This window comes from Apostichopus japonicus, chromosome 1, assembly GCF_037975245.1.
Source record: "Apostichopus japonicus isolate 1M-3 chromosome 1, ASM3797524v1, whole genome shotgun sequence".
Classification (NCBI taxonomy): domain Eukaryota; kingdom Metazoa; phylum Echinodermata; class Holothuroidea; order Aspidochirotida; family Stichopodidae; genus Apostichopus; species Apostichopus japonicus.
The window spans coordinates 12,942,630-12,962,531 of NC_092561.1; the positions used below are offsets into that span (position 1 = coordinate 12,942,630).

A 19,902-nucleotide genomic window follows, 5' to 3' on the forward strand; every position below is an offset into this window, starting at 1 on the left:
AGTCTCTTAGATTCATATTTAACGTCCATGATCATGAATTGTCAATTTTCAACAACTCTGTAACTAGACGCCATACATTAATCTTGGAGTGACTCGAACCGGGGACATTATGATTGGAAGGCACCGGCGTTAACCACTGAGCTAACACTCCTTAGTGTATGCACTCCTTATGTAAGCACTGACTCTGTTTAGATCTATACTGCTCTCCATCTGCAGTATGAACTTCAGCCAGGGTTAGCTTGCAAACTACTCTTGTGCTGCATATGAAATGTACTTAAAGGCAAGTAACGGCTGGGAGGGTTTCCCTCTGGTTCTACAAGTCTTCCCATTTTATCATGTTTTACCATTTTTTCTACTTTCTCTCCTTTGTAGGTGAAACATACTACCATTTAGAGAACTTACAGGAAGCAGAGTACTGGTACAAACAATCCCTGGAATGTAAACCTGATCATGTACCGGCCCATCTTACATATTCAAACTTGCTGAGCAAAACGGTAAAAGAAAAGTTCACAACATTTTACCTTCCAATGTCCATACTTAAATCACAAGTCTTAAACATTGCTGTCCACAATAGATTAAAATGTTGGCCTCAAAGGAGAATGATTGAAGAATTATAAGCAAGCCACATGAATAATAAATATTCTTCAGATGAAGTGAACTGGACCTACTAGTTCAGTGGGCAGTATTTTTGTTCCAACAGCAGTTTACATTTAACATGACAGTTTCATTTGTGTTATAGTATGTGCTAACGCAGATAAATATAGTCTAAACTAAGTATGTGTAGCTGACCTATCCTCTTTGCATCATTTATGCTGTTCTAGTTGACCTTAGACTTGTAATACTATAAGAAGGACAGTTTACGCAGGGGAAGCATGATTTGTGGACCTATTAATATATGTTTTCCCTCCCTATGTTCCTTGTATTGGGATCCTTCAGATTAAACAGATATTTTGCTCAAGCTTCAACTTGTTTACTGAAATTCTCTCAGTTGTGTAATTAATATGGAAGCAACTCTGTACAGGTAATGTCTTAGAGCAATTCATCATGAAGGATATTCACCTGATTTAAGACACTTGTAGCAGGCTTAGAGCTCATTGGGCTCAAATAGGCAAGTTTCTTCTTATAAATGAAGATTAACAAGAAACTATGTGACTAAACAGGAGGCTCAAATGCACACTATGTTATTGTTGTGACTGCTCAGAGTATGTGTAATATTTGTTCGCATCTCTCTGTGGTCTGGAAGATGTGATATGATGCAAATTTAAAAAAGGTCAAAATCACATATTGGGCTGATTTTTTTTTTAAATTTTGTCCCTCACTTTTTAGAAGCGTGTCCTACAGGCAGAAGATATGTTGAAAAAAGCAATGTTATTGGAACCTGAAAATCCAAATGTTTATAGACATTATGGTAAGTTTATAACTCTCTTCTAACTTTTTCCTCTTGCAGAAATTTTGTTTGAGAAGGCTACAGTTTAAAAAACTGGCTTCAATTTGCAATAAACTAACATTTCCTTCCTAACAACACCACTCCTGAAAGGGAGATAAAATACATTTAAGGGCAAAGCTAAAATGTCTTTGATAAACAATAATAGAACATTCTTGAGGAAACATTAACTGACTCCTAGAAGAATATGTTGTTTTGTAAACATCCCTTTCCATTATTATTATTCCATTCTTCTCTCCAATCAACTTGAACTAGTCAAAAGAAAACAAAAAAAAACCCAAACAATCAAGTCAGGTAATACACATAACAAGTTTCCCATGAAGTTCAGTTAAATTATAAAGTGATGGCGCTATATAAAAAATACACAAGTTATGCTGCTTCACAAAAATTTCACATAAATCTGTCTAGCGCCCACACTTTCAAGTTGAAATTTCAAACTGGGTGTAAGACCTTTTTCTCTAATGAGTCAATGGAACATTGCTTGTTAATTCTGCAATTTTTACTCATGCAGGGATAGATACATCCTGTTGGAGTCTTTCAAAGATAATGTTAAAGAGAAGTAATCAAAAATAAGGATATGATTAAAACTTTTGATTGTTCTATTTGTATGTTTGTACTGAGGCTGTTAATTTGTGTTAACTGGTTTAAAAGATATGATCTTGAAATTAAGAAGACACTATACAATACAATAATAAAAGCCTATTTATAGATATTAGTTTTAGTTAATTAATACAGCAGATTTATTTAACTCTCCTGAGATTGACTTAATCTACAAGCTACCTATTTTGGACGGGATTTAAGTAGATACCATTGACTCCAAACTAAGCAATAAACATAGTGAATGCTGCTGCTGGGAATGAATGCTAAAATCCTTATACCACAGTGAAGCTGATTAAAGTTTAGGATTGTAACAAATTAAGATAGCTCTAGTTTATAAATGTACTGCAAATTGAGTGTTAGCCATTATCAGTTGCCATATTTTGGTTTTAATGAGGTTTGTGTAACAATAATGTTCACTACAAAGTTAGCTGAATTTAATCTGTAAAGAATTTACAGAAATACAGACAGACAGAAAACAGAAATACACACAGAAGGAATGGATACAAATGAAGAAAAATTTAACAAACATAAAAGAGAAAGAAAATTCAAGCAGGATCATATTTTGCAAGGGGTGTGCGTGTGTGGGGGTGGGGGGGGGCAGGATGGGCGGGTTAATTTGAAATCAATTACCTTTAATATCTCGCAACTCTGATCATAATTATGTCACAATATAAGATATATCTGTATGTAACTGTAGCTTATAAAGATGTATTACCTACATTGCTGAATGTGGAACATGAAGGCCTCTGTGAGCAAGTGTGTCTTGTCTCTTAGGAATCTTGCCATTTCACTTATTGCCTTTTAACTGGGTCAGGCTAAGATTCAACATATGAGTAAAGTAGTTTGATTATAAAGGAAACTGTCCACGCAGTTTGAACTCTGGTTAAAACATGAATGATGCAGAACAGGTTATAATAACCCTGCTAACATTCTGTATTACAGCCAAATGACTGGACAAGTTGTTCTTAAAGGATTCCTTTATGCTGCAGTCATTGACCAAAGGAACACTTTTGTACTGGTTAATTTTCTGTAGCTACTCTTGTTTCAAGATATCTTTCCAAATAAACCAAATCTCTGGACTGTTTCTTTTATAATTCTACATATTCTTTATAATGCTACATTGATGAAAACATCAGCTTCTCAGTGCAGGCCTAAAAGTTAAAATTAATCAAGAGATGTTCATTTAAGCAAGAACAATGGTGGATAGCATTCAGGTTAATTTGTTCTTGACATATTTGTAATTAATTAATTATAAAATTAGGTTATTTGAAGCTATAAGTCCTAATGTTTTCATATTGTTCTTTGTGTTGCATCTTTGGAACTGAGTTATGGTCTTTTGGTTAGACTATGTATCTCAACCACATTAGTTGATGAGCCTTCTGTTATACTATATATCTCAACCACATTAATTGATGATCCTTCTGTTACACTATGTATCTCAACCACATTAATTGATGAGCCTTCTGTTACACTATGTATCATTAATTGATGAGCCTTCTGTTAGACTATGTATCCCAACCACACTAATTGACGAGCCTAAGCTGTTTAAAGGTTCATTTCCCCCAGCAATTACAAGTGACATTGAAATACAAACCTGGACACATACTGTAGCAGTGTTTTGAAACACCCCCATCATCCCAAAATTAATTTGGTGTGTCAAGTCATCCTTTAATTGTTAGGAAAATCGTTTACACTTGACCCACCTCTAGTGGGGTCGTTAACATTTCTTTGGTGTTTCTGTGTACAGGTTACATATTAAATCAAAGGACCTCCACTTAGGATCTCAGCTAACTCTGTGATATAAACTTGAATTCACTCTGTTTCCTCCCATCCCATCCAATAGAACAAGGTCAGCTTGCAACCCTGTCAATTGTTCTATTTTTAGTTAAATCTTGTTCATTCTTGAGCAGTTTTTGACCTTTTCTCCAATTTCAGGACAACTTTTAAATGAGCATGGGAGGCATGCCGATGCCGCGGAATATTACCAACAAGCTTTTGACTTGAAACCCGAGGATTTTGAGATCGCGTTTAACCTTGCGAATGCCTTACGTCAGGCTGGTGACGGTGAATCAGCAGAACGATTTTACTGGAAAGCTTCAGAATTAAAACCAGATGTACGCATATATTTGCTTTTAACTTTCTTTTATTTCTTCGTACGTTAAAATGGGATTGGATGTTTGTTTTACACTTGGGAGTAATACTCCAAGGATTCATATCATATGAAAAAACAAAAACAAAAAGTGCTCTTCAGGAAATCAAACAATTTGTTAAGATGGACAAGAGTTGGAAATCTAGAGTGCACCATTTGGTCTTATTATTACTTGAAGTTTTGGTTAGTAAAAGTAGGATAAACTGTAGTCAGACACAAGTGAATAGGGAGAAGCTATAAGACTGAACTAATCAAAATAATGTTAAGTTTTAGACAATATTCTATGTAACTTCATTGCAAGTTTCGTTCAACCCTGTATTTCTAGCAACACTCTAAGTTCTGGTGCTTATATTTTTATAAACCACTACAAGAGAGTTTTTGGATGATGAAATGGACCATTCTTGATTAAAACATGAAAACACAGTTTGTCAGATTGACTACAACATGATATCATACTGTATATGCAAGGAGTTCCAAACATTTCGCTTTACTCTTGGAAGTTTGGACCAACCCTGTATTTCTAGGATCAACCCTGTATTGTAGGATCAACCCTGTATTTCTAGGATCAACCCTGTATTTCTAGGATCAACCCTGTATTTCTAGGATCAACCCTGTATTTCTAGGATCAATCCTGTATTTCTAGGATCAACCCTGTAGTTCTAGGACCAACCCTGTATTTGTAGGACCAAACATGTTTTTCTAGGATCTACCCTGTATTTCTAGGATCAACCCTGTATTTCGTTCAAACCTGTATTTCTAGGATCAACCCTGTATTTCTAGGATCAACCCTGTATTTCTAGGATCAACCCTGTAATTCTAGGATCAACCCGGTATTTCTACAATCAGCCCTGTATTTCTAGGATCAACCCTGTATTTGTATTTGTATTTTTAGGATCAACCCTGTATTTTTAGGATCAACCCTGTATTTCTAGGATCAACCCTGCATTTCTGGGATCAACCCTTGTATATCTAGGATCAACCCTGTTTTCGTAGGATCAACCCTGTATTTCTAGGATCAACCCTGTATTTTGTTCAACTCTGTATTTCTAGGATCAACACTGTATTTGTAGGTTCAACCCTGTATTTGTAGGATCAATCCTGTATTTTTAGGATCAACCCTGTATTACTAGGATCAACCCTGTATTCATAGGATCAACCCTGTATTTCTAGGATCAACCCTGTATTACTAGGATCAACCCTGTATTCGTAGGATCAACCCTGTATTTCTAGGATCAACCCTGTATTTCTTGCACCACTCTAAGTTCTAGAACTCATCATTTTTTATTAAACTGTTTGAGCTGATAAAATGTACTATTCTTCAGCTCAAAATAAAACACCTGTCATCAGGTGTAAGATTTTGTTTTGTACAGTAAGTTGTCAGTTTGTCCTAGAGATTGACTTTGCTACCACATGAAATCATACTCATGAAAACAGCTCCAAAAATTATCTTTATTTTTTTTTTTTTTTTGCTTATACTCTCAAGGTTTCCAGTACCTAGAACAATTAGAAACCATGAAGGGAGTTTTGAAGCAGAAATTCATGTTATTGATGGGAAGTTTTTCAATCAATAACTTAATACAGAACTCTTCAAACAATGAATCAATTCATTCTTCTTCATATTACTTGTTCTGCTTTCCTTGAGAGCAAATTCTCCAACATTTGTTGGCTAAGATGTTTTTAATAATTCTGTAAATGTGGCAGAATTGTAGTGTTAAATGATACAAATGTCAACTGTTATTCGGTGCATTTTCCACTTCAACTTAATTATATCAGGGTCAATACATGCATATTAAAAACACATATGTATGTTATAAGTAAAATTATGCAACAAAAGTAAACAAAAGAAAATGAAGGCTAAAATACAAAGATAGAAAGAAGGTGTAATCCATACCAAAAAAAGTGAAAGAAAAGTAAGTCAAAGACATAACAATTGAAAATATTCTTAAACATTTTAATACACTTAGGGATAGGGTTAAGATTGATGTCTTTGTGGTGTAGTAATGGTAGTCTCATCTGTAACCAGGGATTGTTGCCAGGGATTGCAGCCATGTCAACATCCATAGATATCGGTGGTAATTGTCACCATGAACAAAGTTGAGTTCAGCCTCAAAGAAATATGGATGTGATGAATGCACAGTAGTCTGGTTCTCTCCTGAAACACAACTAGCTTGTTAAATTGATATAATAGAGTAAATATGTTTCTAATACTACCCACAATCCCACACCAACACACAAAACAATATGAGCACACAATTTATGTCACCCAGTATTATTAGACATATATACATTAATCAGCTATCAATATTCAACTTGTTTAATTTACATAGGCAATCAATCTCAGAGTGATCATTGTTAAAACTGTGGTTTTGCCGTACAAATTGACCATCCAAGACTGCACCAAATTACTAGAGTTATCTTCCCTAAAATCAATTACCATTCATTCCACCTTCTCTATATTTACTTGAAGGAAATACTGAGCAGAATATTTGACTGAACGATTCATTAGATCGAGATAAACTTCCATTTACTCACTTTGTTATCAAACCAATCAGGGCCGTATAACCTAAAAGTATAGTTTAGGTTCAAACCACATTTTGGCCTCCCAAGTTTTTTTACCATCTGAATGTGGAAAATACAAAACAAAATAATGCATGTGACATCTTATTTCTGTTTCCATATGTGCACTAAAGTTTTCTTTGTCCAATACTTTCAACAAATAAAACTAAAGTAACATTACTAAACTACGCTGCTTAGATTCTACTGGAAGTTTCATTATTAATAAAAATATGACTCAGTTATGGTCACCTTTATTTATAACTTATTTAATTTGTTTCAATTATGTGTCTCTCTCTCTCACAGGAAGCTCACACTCACATGAATCTTGGGGCGATTCTACACATGAATAACAAACTCGAATCAGCAGAGAGGAGTTACCTTAGAGCACTGGAGATAGAACCAGGACATGAAACTACCTCTCAGAATCTCAAGAAACTTCGTACTCTGATGAATAAACGAAAGATTGGCTCAAAGTAATACCAAAAGCTGAAGTAGAGAGGAAGCTTGGCAAACATGGTAAGAGGATGAATGAAGAGAAAATGAAACATCGGAAACAGGTCCGAATGAAAAAATTCAATAAAGGGGTGGAAATAATCATGAAAGGAATACTAGTTTGTAGCGATGATTGTCAAAAATTATATTTTTTTATAGCAAGCTTTGCAATTGTTTTACCTGTTCGGTGATCACATCATATTAAATATTGAAATATATATTATTGGAGTTGAGCAAAATCATGTTGCGTGTTGTAATTTGGAAAACCAAGGCATATTATTTAAGTAATATAACCGCGTAGACACACAATTATGGTTCAGTCTTTGGTATAGGATCATGCTGTAGATTGCTACAAGGAATGAAGTGAAATCATGTCGTTGTTGGTAATTTTAAATCCTTGTATATTACCTAATTAATTATACTGGACACACAATTATCTTTATATCTTTAGTGGTACGGGATCATATATTTGTGAATATTGAAAAAATACTACAAGGAATGGATTGTAATCATGTCGTTGTTGGTAATATTGGACTGTGATTTAATTCAGCTTATATTGCACATATTGTCGTATATTCTGATTGGGGGTCTTTGTTAGATGACAAGCCATTTTGAATGTTGTTACCTGTGTTTTCTTATGTTTGGTTGTTCCTGAATGCATCTTCAATATCTCTTTGACTTGAATGAATTTGTTTTGACAGACAAGCATGTTTTTAATTCCTCTAATCTGTTACATATGACAGTAGTGTAGAGATGATTTGAAGGTAATTGGTCAGTTTCATAAACTGATCACTTCAAGAAAGCTAATTGAGTTTATGGAACATTTATTACAAAGCATGAAAAAACGAACACAGCCAAATTACTTTCAAATTGCCACTAGCGGCGATGAAATTTCATAACCTATAAAAAGTCGAAAGAAATTGGTTTGATAAATTTCTCATTACTTTCACTGCAATATGTCTGTACTCCTCTTCCACAGTACAGACAATAGGTTTAATTTTAGGTGATTTTCGAAGGTTAACAGGTATGATGGTTACAACAAAGGGACAGGGAAATGAATAAAATGGAGGAGGGGGGGGGAGGGAAGTAGAACCAATAATGTTTCTTCTTGTCATCTAATTAGTCTGGGAATTAATAGTTTTAATCATGCTACAGACAAAGCAAGGCCAGTTCTATTGTTCAACAATCTTGTAGATGTATGGCTCGCATTCTAATAATTGCAATGATTCTTATTAAATCCATGTCTGGTGGTGTCTGCCTTGAAATGTCTTTTCTTCATCTTTAAAGTAGGGTAGTGTTCAACATGGTTGAGGCACTGATTGTGTTTGTTACCTGTTATCAGTGAGCCAAAAGGTTTGTCTGAGGTGAAATAATGTTAATGACTAACAGCTCTTCAATGCTTGTGCAATATTTCATATAAATAATGTCAATGGAGGTAGACATATGTGTAAGAGAATTCAGGAGTATTCTACTGTCATCACATATTAGTCAATGGGGGTAGACAGATATGTAGGCTTATTCTACTGTCATCACATATTAGTCATGTCAACAGAGGTAGACATATGTATGGAGTATTCTACTGTCATCACATATTAGACATGTCAATGCTGGTAGACAGATATATGGAGTATTCTACTGTCATCACATATTAGTCATGTCAATGCAGGTAGACAGACATATAGGATTATTCTACTGTCATCACATATTAGACATGTCAATGCTGGTAGACAGATATATAGGATTATTCTACTGTCATCACATATTAGACATGTCAATGCAGGTAGACAGATATATAGGATTATTCTACTGTCATCACATATTAGACATGTCAATGCTGGTAGACAGATATATAGGATTATTCTACTGTCATCACATATTAGACATGTCAATGCAGGTAGACAGATATATAGGATTATTCTACTGTCATCACATATTAGACATGTCAATGCAGGTAGACAGATATATGGAGTATTCTACTGTCATCACATATTAGTCATGTCAATGCAGGTAGACAGATATATAGGAGTAGTCTACTGTCATCACATATTAGACATGTCAATGCAGGTAGACAGATATATAGGATTATTCTACTGTCATCACATATTAGACATGTCAATGGTGGTAGACAGATATATAGGATTATTCTACTGTCATCACATATTAGACATGTCAATGGTGGTAGACAGATATATAGGATTATTCTACTGTCATCACATATTAGACATGTTAATGCAGGTAGATAGGTAGAAAATTGTGACAAGACACCATGTCTTTTTTTCATTCATATTATATATATGCAGTAATTAATTAGTTTGTCATATTCATGAATCTATTTCCCCTTTGTTTGAAAGTACATATGTAAGTTTGATGTTCAACCTAGAATGCTTTAATTAAAAAAAAAATGAATCCTTCAAACATTCATGTATGAAGGACCTCCTAGATTTTGCCTGGAAATATGAAATCTGTGTGGGTTGATCTTTCAATCATGATTTAAAAAAAAATAATAATTTGAAAATATTGAAAGATGAGAGGTTTAGAACAGGTGCAACGGAAATATCGTAATGAATATTGGAATTGTAACTTTTGGTAATATGGCTGTGCACTGGGTGGATACAATTGACTTTCCTGGTAGAGCATCACTTGGTGAGGAGAAATAATCACTTCCGATTCAGACATCTGTTGTCAGTGACTGATAAGTACCAGCTTATTGCACCCTTTGATGTACTTTTTGTAGAACATTGCACAAGACACTGTGAGTTAATCAGAGGCGTGTTAATTGCAGTAATGCAACCAGTTATATATGATATATATCTATCTATTTAGGCTGCCACAAGCAGATTATTAATCATGTCCTAGAAAGGTGGATAGTTGGTGAGGGAGGGGGGTTAGTTGGTGAGGGAGGGGGGTTAGTTGGTGAGGGAGGGGGGTATTTGGTGTTGGGGCTAGTTGGTGGGAGAGGTTAGGCTAGGGCCATCATATTCTAGACAAAGTACTGACTAATGGCAGTAGGGAGATGTGGGTGAGTGTGGGTGGTTGTGGTTCTTCAGATTTTATATGGTTGGGTGAGTAGGGTTTTTAGAAAATTCTTCTTTATTTGAAATTGATGGGCTTTTTATTAGTTTTGTTTTATTGGAAAGAGTTATTAACTTATCGTACAAATAGAGTGACAAAAGATAGTTGGAGTATTCTTACCAACCAGTTTGCCTACAGTATTTAAAGATGCCAATTTTTCCCGTATTAAACTTCCCTTAAATTAAAATCTTTTGGACCCCTAATTAGTAAAATTACCCCCTATCATATTTCCTTCTTTCTTATTAAATCTGAATTTTGAGGTTCAGTCAAGAGTAGAAGATGAGCTGTCTGAAAAGGGATGAGTAATGTATCTTAGAATTTGATTATCCAATCGAATTGCCCTAAAGGCAAAGTATAACCACACCTTCTGAAAAACATGAGCTTATGTATATTCCCCAAAGTTCATCGTCAAATTAAAAAATTGCAAATGACCAATTTTGCCAGCATCTGGCATTTCATTTAAGAGATAATAAATCTCATGTAATTCTGTGGGTCGTCTAAGTCGAGATGTGGTAATAATCTGACTTATTCTGCGTCCAGATTCATGATAAAGTTCCATCACATCTTTAAACTGATCTGTGATTTGTGACTGTGTGTGATGTAATGATACAACAGGGACTTATCACATTGAACTTGAAATGATAAAAGCAGACAGTTTTTGTTGTTGTTTTCTTCTATCTAGAAGGGAGAATATTTTAAGTTGGATTTATTAATATAATATATTCTAGACAGCTGTTTGAAGTCAATTAATACTTGTCATAGTAACTCTGTAAATTAATGAAGCTGAGATTGATACCACTGTAATAATAATAATAAATTACATTTATATAGCGCTTAATACAGCGTTTCAGAGCGCTTTACAAAGTAGTAAAGAGACAAAGGAAACCAAGGAAAATAAGAAACTAGGAATCAAACAGAAATGTTTGAAGTTGTCTCTTGAAAATACAGAGGGAGGGAGAGTCACAAACGTGTAATGGGATTTCGTTCCAAAGAGAAGGCGCAGTGACAGAAAAGGCACGATCGGCATACATTTGACCTCAGACCTTGGTCCCAGGGGACTGTGAGACACAATGGTTCATCCTTAGGTACCTTCCCACCAAAGTTCGAAGAAAATCAGTCCACCTGTCTAGGAGGAATATTTGACACAATATTGAGCGCACACACTCAGACTGACACAATGATACACACACTTGCACACATTTTGACCCCTACCTCAGTCATGGACGTTCGGTCACCAAGTGTGACTCCACCATGGGTGGCCCCCAAAGAGAAGCTATTTAAAAAAACTAGCCAATATCATGGCAACTGTTGCTATGGCAACTGACTGACACAGCTGTACAATATCTCATCCTCCCTATTGGAGCAATGCGATAAAAAAACTACTAAAGAATTAATGAATTATCAAGTATTTACATTTGGTTAAAGAAAGAAAGAAGGAAAGAACAGACAATTATTGAATGATGATTCTAATCATTCAAGCTACTGGTACAGCTCACAAATGTTTGAGGTTATATTTGTTTTTATTTGAAAAAAGTTGATTTAATATTAACCAGAGAAAGACATTCATTACTAAACTGAATGAGATGTTATTATGTCTATTGCAATATCTTAACAGAGAAATGCCCCTTTTTTTGTGCAAGAATTTGAAACCCAAACTTTGTTATGATTTGAACACTCACCTACCTGTATAGTTATTTATTTTTAGTCTCTTCGTAATCCATCTTACCATACAATCTGCTGTTGTTTTCAAATCTCTGGGTTGTTGTTTCCCTTCTAGGAGGGACAAGAGTTTTACGTCATTCTACTACCAATGGAATATTTCATTTCAGCGTGGCAGCATACTTAAATGTGCCTCACTGAAGGGGAAATAATTGAATCCAGTCTCAAGTGGCTAATATTTTACCGGGAGATGTAAAAAGCATTTCATAAACGTATGGCACATTCTTGGAAATCCCTAGCCATGATTGGCTACTTTAGATTTTGGTTTAAGAAAATTGTTTTAATTCAACTAATGTTTTTGCATCTTGTTTTCGAGACTTGGTGTTATGAGAATAGTTAGTTTTTTAAGGTAATATCCCTTGTGTTTTGAAGTAATGATTCATTAACAAAGTTACATTAGCATTGCAAAACCTGGCTGTTTCCTCTTATCAAAACATGCTCTGTTTACCTGAATAAATTTACCAAATCTAGAGTAGCAGAGTGCACCAGTATTAATGCTGACAGGGTTGCATTTGATGGCAGTCATCAAAGTAGTTTCTTTTATCTTACCTTATTTTGCTATGAATACTGATATTTTACCTTTTCAGGAAGAAAATAAAGATGGAAAGCTTAGTAAACTGTTTTTTTAGGATGTTGATGTAAAATTTATATGTTGACTTTGAAGTTGAACTTAGTTTGTGCATTTTAGATATGTATATACATATGTGTCAAGTTGAATTCAGCCTTCCACTCCAACCACCCTCCAACTGAAACTCTCTCATATAATGTTAAAATTGCCCCCGTCGCATTGCAAATATATTAGGATCTTACTATTGTCTTATTTAAAGATGTTTTCTTTGTGATTTATCTTGCCTTCATTCCTTAATATATCTTAATCTTTCATTCTCTTTGTCTTAATTTTCCCCTTTTTCTTCATTTTAAGTTGTAAATTCACTCAATCTTTATGGTTATAGTTTTCTTCATTTGCATGAGAAAGAGGAGTTAAGAAAAAGATTATTTTTGCTAAGGACATTGTAACTTTTTTGTTGTTAGAACATACCATGATTTAAAGTTATATTATATTTCTCTTATTATTGGTTGTTTACTCGTAATGATGAATTTTTTCAAAGTTTACACCCCTTTCATTTACATAATGGTTGCTATACTTTGTATTATATAACTAAATTCCTGTTTTCCTTTGCTTGTTTTATCTGATTAATATAATTCAGCTATTAATTTGATTTATTCAATACCAAAATATAATTTTTTAAGTAATTGGTACACATTTGGGGGTGAATGTGTGTGTGTGAGGGAGGGGGTGTATGTGTGGGTGAGGGAGGGAGGGGGTGCACTTTATTTTTGTAATTTCTCCCACCAATAGTTTTGATCTGTATATAATATAAAGTTGTAGATACATCTTTTATCTTTAAATGGTGCAATGCTTTCAAAATAAACTTCATCAATTCCGCAGCCTTGATGCTTTCTATTTCTCATTTTTCCTTGTTCAATGTGAAAGCTTAATTTTAACTATTAAGTCAAAGCTTAAATGATAGACTAATTGAGACGTACTGTAAATGTATGTTTGACATGTAAGTGGGTAATAGATTCTAAACAACCTAATGAAATTGTCATGTAGTTCCAACATGCCATATTCTATTCATATGATCAGTTGAAGTTTAACACGGTTTGTAGCAAAAGTGAACATGAAAACAGGTTTGCTGTTATAAATGCACATGTCCAAATTTAAGTTTACTCTCTTCAAAATGTGAGTCCAGTTTCAACTTTACAAGTGGAAACATCAGAATATGAATTTTTGTATTCATAGTATAAGCTTTGCAAACCCCATAGGGCAAGTTGGAATTGTTCCTTCCCCCCCCCCCCCCAAAAAAAAAAAAAACTGTGAATGTGCATGTATGACATCACACCTGCTTGCTTCCAGTTAACTATTGATACATATGTGACCATTTCAACCAGCAATGTCTGAAAATGGCAAGTAAGAGGTGTATACAAGCTTAACCAGTTACCTGACCAAAAAGAAATTTACCTCTGAGTTGAATGTTTGAGACAAAGTTATAAACAATCCTTTAACAGAAAAAAAAAACTCACAGCAAATTCTGTGTGATAGAAACACAAGTGCTACTCGGAGTAAATATGTCTCACTCCTGCATGTACATGATGGAAACACAAGTGTTGCCACCAACTCAATATTTCTCAAATCAAGTCACAAGTCATTTGATTGTTTCACATTTCAAGTCAAGTCACAAGTCATTATTCTCAAGTGAAGTCACACAAGTCATTTTATTGTATTGCACGTCAAGTCACAAGTTACATTTCACAGCAAATTTGATTTAGTCATACTATAGAAAATCAAAGGCGAAAGAAAGTTTAGCGAGGCATCTTTGTGAAGTGATGCTAGCTCAATGGACGCCGTGCATTAGTGAGCTCCAAGTTGCAATGTTATGAGGAGAGTACAAGACTACAACATTAGTATTGTGGGTCAGGAAACAAATGCATATTATTACTGTAAACCAGGAATATCTACCCCTCTCTCTCACTCAATACAGAATTTGAAAATAGGCCATATAGTAAAGTAGAAGACATTTTGCTACTCACACCAAAACGCATACTGAGTCATGCATGAATCATTAAAAGTTTAAAACAAATTTCATGATCATTTGCATATTATCTGTGGCCTACATTTCATCATTACTGAAAACTCTACAGAAGGCCTTGTATTGGGCCCTCACACGACGACAACAACATTTTTCTTGACCAACTTGATTTCAACATTATTCGAACGTTATCCACAACACTTTCAGCATATTTGGAGAAACGCTCTAGGAGTAGCATTTTCAGAAAAGGACCTCTCGTGACTTCAAATGACCTTCAAATTGATAAAATATGATCATATGTATATATGACAACTTAACTTACGCAAACCACTGACGAATTTTCAGCGAAATCGAATGAAATATGACGAAGTGGCAGTCATTCAATAATGGTGGCAAAACGTGTCCGAATTTCGGCAGAATCGCACGATCGCTATAGCTCAGCTGAAATCTTTCAGCTGAGCTAAAACGTTAATCGAGTCCACGTCAACAACACTCAGGAAGGATAGAATATATTAACGTATAAATAGAGTATCCTACCACGAATATACATTAACTAATATAATTGGAACTATCAGTAAAGTACTTAATGATGTCACTGTGCGACATCACTAACGTTTATGGTAGTTTGACTTTGACACATGAAATCGCACATGGTTATATTTGTATTACTGTGTTGTGACGTCATTCATTGCAGTAAACATGCTGCAAACGAACATGGACTATGTTGTGTTCCGTTGTGTAGAGTGACATGCAGTTTCAACCATCAAAGTTATACGGCGTATGCAATGCACGTATTTCTGTCACCGCCTCCCTCATCACCCCCTCCCCTTATAACCCCTCTATTTGAAAGCACCGATTACTTTTACATGGGTGTTCACGTCAATAATAATTACCTTAACTAATACATTGTCGCTTGCGGTACCCACCCCTCCATTTCAAACTACGCCGATCAGTTCTCCATGTACAATTAAAACGCCAGGAATGTGCTCAAGAGGACGTTTATCAAAGACTTTGCCGAGGACACTATCGTGACGTCATATTGGTATCTGTAGGTCGAAACATAACCCACATGAACTTCTTATCTTTGAAAAAATAAGTAACTAATTTAGTCGAATTCTGTTAAATATAGAAAAAAAAACGTAAGGTAGGTAACACGATCTACTTCAAACAAGTCAATTACTGTTATATTTATAGATTGAGTTTGCTTTTGATATTTGCTTTATCGATCGATTCAGGTATTAAGAAAAAGAGGTCATCGATTTTTGTCAAGTTTACTTATGAAATAGCAAATTAGGTGACGTCATAACTCGGCGAGAGGTCTTCTCTGTGTAGCTACTTGATGGTCTTCCCCACCAGTTACAATTAACAGTAAAACGTACAAGTATATCGACCCTTCTTAGTGCCTTCATTTCCTCATGCAGGGTACTGCTGAAAGGAGTAGAAAATATCGTCGGCTAATCTTAGCGTTTATTAATCTTTCTAAAAATAACTGTACAGAAGAAGCCTTGTTGTTTTCACTAAACTAAGATGGAAAGGACTGCAAGATGCGTTGCCATATGTTTTGCTTTAAACGTTAATAAAATGTTTCATATGGTAAAATGAAATTGATAAAATAACAGCAAAGGTACCAATGCTCCCAAAGGACGGTACTTTGAAGACTTTGTAGCACAATTCTGGTGGCAAAAATGACCGTTTTGTGGCCAAGATATGTACTTTGTGGCAACATTAATTAGGTGTCGTTTCCAGTCAATAGAGATATGGACCATCCGTGGATCGGTTTGTCATGTATAAGTCATGTATAGTTTGTCATGTATAAGTTTGTCATGTATTAGTTGAGTGCAAATATGTTTTGCGTTCTTATGAGGTTTTTCATTCATGGTCATTCCCGTGAAACGGCTACTTACCATATATAGGGTGATTTAATCTCGCGTGGTCTGCCTATAGGCTTGGCAGTACATGTCATTTGACATTTAAGCTAAAATGATCCTTCTGCAAGATAACACGTCACCTTAACTCAAATTCGAAATATTTGCCCAGATTCTAGACCATGATTCAAATATTCTTTCTGCAAGAAGACTATCCCCGCAGGATCTCCCCGTAGTAAAATCGTTAAACACAGGCTAAGGTATATATAGCATCTTCGACCACATTGAGAATAGTATAATAATGATTACACAACTATCATAATTTATATATCCTATAACAATGATTCAACAACTATTATAATATCTATCCTAACATGTATCACGCGTTACTTGTAGAAAGTTGAAATCGACAGACGAGGTGAGGTACTGATACACGAAGACGAACATAGAGCACAAGAGGTCAACCTATATCTGAGCAGTTATTTGTACTGTTGTATATTATTTACAAAGATTACTATACGTCATAATATCACTGCCCTCATCCCAAGGAGAAAAAATTAATTAATCTATATTCAGTTATTACACTCTATGATAAGCCATAACTCTAGGATCATTAGTTTCTCTATAATTAGTAATCACTCTTTATTCATTAATTACTCTTTTATCATTAATTACTCTATAACCAGTGTTTACTCAGATTACTCTATAACCGTCAATTACTGCTCTACATTCAGTTATTATACTCTATAATCTTTAATAATTCTAAAATATGTCTCTTAAATATAACTCTGTTATCGTTAATTATTCTATTATCGCTAGTTACTCTAATTTGATCAATATTTAGTATATAATCAATAATTAGTCCATAGTCATTCACTACTCTATATTCAGTTCTTAATTCTCTCAAACCAGCATTGCACGTCATCTGCTGCAATTATTCTATAACAGAGATGTAGCCAGGGGGGGGGGGCAGGGGGAGCAACTGCTCTCCCTTTCAGTGTCGAGAAATTGTTAAAAACTGTTGAGTGTTTTTGCATGGTATTTTGTCAGTGCTCTTTTGATGTTGAATACTCGTCAGCTCCGTAAACTCGATTATAATCGTATAGTAACATTCTGGCCTACTGATTCAGCTACTTTGTTTGGCAGATGTATTTAGCTAAATTAGCCTATAGCCTATTACAAGCCTACAGTTGGCCACTGCGTAATAAAATACATATAGCCTACCTAACCGCACTCGATGGAGTGTCACGAACCGTATGTACAACGACGTCGACAACGTGCGTTCTCAACCTTTCTATGATTCGTCCTAAGTTGTTGCACGAACAGCATGTTATGAAACTTAGCTAGCAATCGTACGTGATACGCGCTTCCTATAAATAGTTATTACACTGTTCATTCATACTTAGTAAAGATTCCTAAATCCTATTGGTCCATTCAGGTCGGCTGACCGTGGTTAATCCTGTGAGTAACGCACGGTAAAATTACGGGGCATCACTTTAATAAATCTTTGGTTATATGTAACCAAAAATGTTTTGTTTCAGTGGCGTAGGAAGGTACTTTTGAGTGGGGGGGCTGAAGACTGATGGCCGGCCTGGGGGAGGGGTCTAAGGGGAGGGGGTGTCCCCCTCCCCTTTGGAATCTTTTTGCATTTCCAGGTGGCCTCAGATGCAATTTGGTGCAATATAGCACATTTCAACTCCCACTCCATTTTGTAAAGAATTTTGCATTTTCACCTGGCCTTAAATGCAATTTGGTGCTCCAAATGAGAATTTTTTCTCATTTGGAAATGAAAAAGGGGTTTTCTGACTTGCGGAGCGGGGGGGGGGGGGCGGAATGATACTTCCGCCCCCCACATTTTTCACTGGGGGGGGGCTGGCGCCCCCCAGCCCCCCGGTTCCTACGCCCTCGTTTTGTTTTATGATTTTCCTCCCACACAAATGGTAGTGTATGAATGAACGGGGTTAATCAACGGTCTAGCGTGCGTTACTCACATGATTAATGCACTCCGGGTGTTAATGCTATCGCTGGATGCACTCGGGCTCCGCCCTCGTGCATCGCTTGCATTATCCCCCGATCGTGCATTAATCCTGTGAGTAACGCACGCTAGACCGTTAATTAACCCCTTAATAATACACCGCGATAACGATACTTGTTTTTAGGCCACTGCACATCTGGCTGTCTTACAAAATATGAAAGTTTATATTGTCCATCAGTTAAGTTCGTCAAATGTATTAAAGTCCAGACATTGGACAATAAACAAGAATCATCCTACTGGAAAACTTGTAAAAGAGCACTTTGTTTGTCTTTCTGATATAATATGTAAAAGAACATGTAAAAGAATTCAAACATGAAACACAATCTGTTGATAATATGATATCATATGATAATGATGAAACTGGCAAATCATTCCCAGATCGCATCTAAGGGCCTTCAATTGTTCAAAAAATTCTCAAACGGGAGGGGGTCCCCCTCCCTTAGACCCCTCCCCCATATCAATCGCAAAATGTGCTCCCCCTTGTAAATTCCTGGCTACGTCGCTGCTCTATAACAACTATGCTCATCTCATAAAACAGAGCTACAAGTGAGTCTTGTTTAGTTTTATCAATTGTAAATCTTACTCATGAGTTTTGTTTAGAGAATTAATGAGTGTATAATATTCATTAATATGTAGCACACATCGAAGAAACATCATTACATTTTATTACATGACTTAAGTAGAACAAAAAAAGGAGTTAGATTTATTATTTTTGAAAAAATGCATTATCCATCACAGAATGCTGCGGCGGCTCTTAAGCAATTAATATCCATCTTGTTAGTTTTATCACATCAAAAGTTTTCGGAACTATATTTTCAAATCTTGCAAATTGAAACAAGAAAGACTTGCTAATCTGACGAACGTTTGTCATTCATTCAATTTACACGACTTAATATGTATTGATTAATTATGAATTGTTTCATTAACTTATTAATTAAGAACATGTCATTTAATCCCAAGTGATGAACCCGATGTTATAGGGGGTCGGCTTACACCCTTACCTGTATTTGACATTGGGTAAGAACATAATACTGTGCGAACAATTTGTTTTAAGTTGACTTTGGTACATTTGATGATGCTTTATGATGCTTTTCGATACTAAATCTTAAAACAATGCACAGCGTTATCTTGGCAAGTTTTTCATCAAAGGAAGTAAAAGTGAAAAACAGTAAACATTTTAATTTTGTTTTGCTTATCTGTAACAACTACTAGTTCAAAAATACGATACACTATGAAAAGTGTCTATGTGACGAGGATAGAAAGAAACTCTCATTAACCTTCATAGGAAATACAAATCGAGGAGGGGGGGGGGTGGGGTGGGGGTGTGTTAGTATGATCAAGTACAATAGACTTCGATTTAGTTCTGATAAAGGGTGTCT

General features: G+C 35.3%; 1 protein-coding gene across 1 annotated transcript in view; it reads left to right on the forward strand.

Annotated features, from left to right (window-relative positions):
- Nucleotides 1-13,888, forward strand: part of LOC139967862 (protein O-mannosyl-transferase TMTC2-like) — a 65,989-nt gene extending 52,101 nt beyond the window's left edge. Inside the window, exons 8-11 of the mRNA XM_071972013.1 lie at nt 373-494; nt 1,327-1,408; nt 3,980-4,158; nt 7,053-13,888. Of these exons, the coding sequence (XP_071828114.1) occupies nt 373-494; nt 1,327-1,408; nt 3,980-4,158; nt 7,053-7,226 (557 nt within the window). The 3' untranslated portion in view covers nt 7,227-13,888. The remainder of the gene's footprint in view (nt 1-372; nt 495-1,326; nt 1,409-3,979; nt 4,159-7,052) is intronic.
- Nucleotides 13,889-19,902: the final 6,014 nt, after the last annotated feature.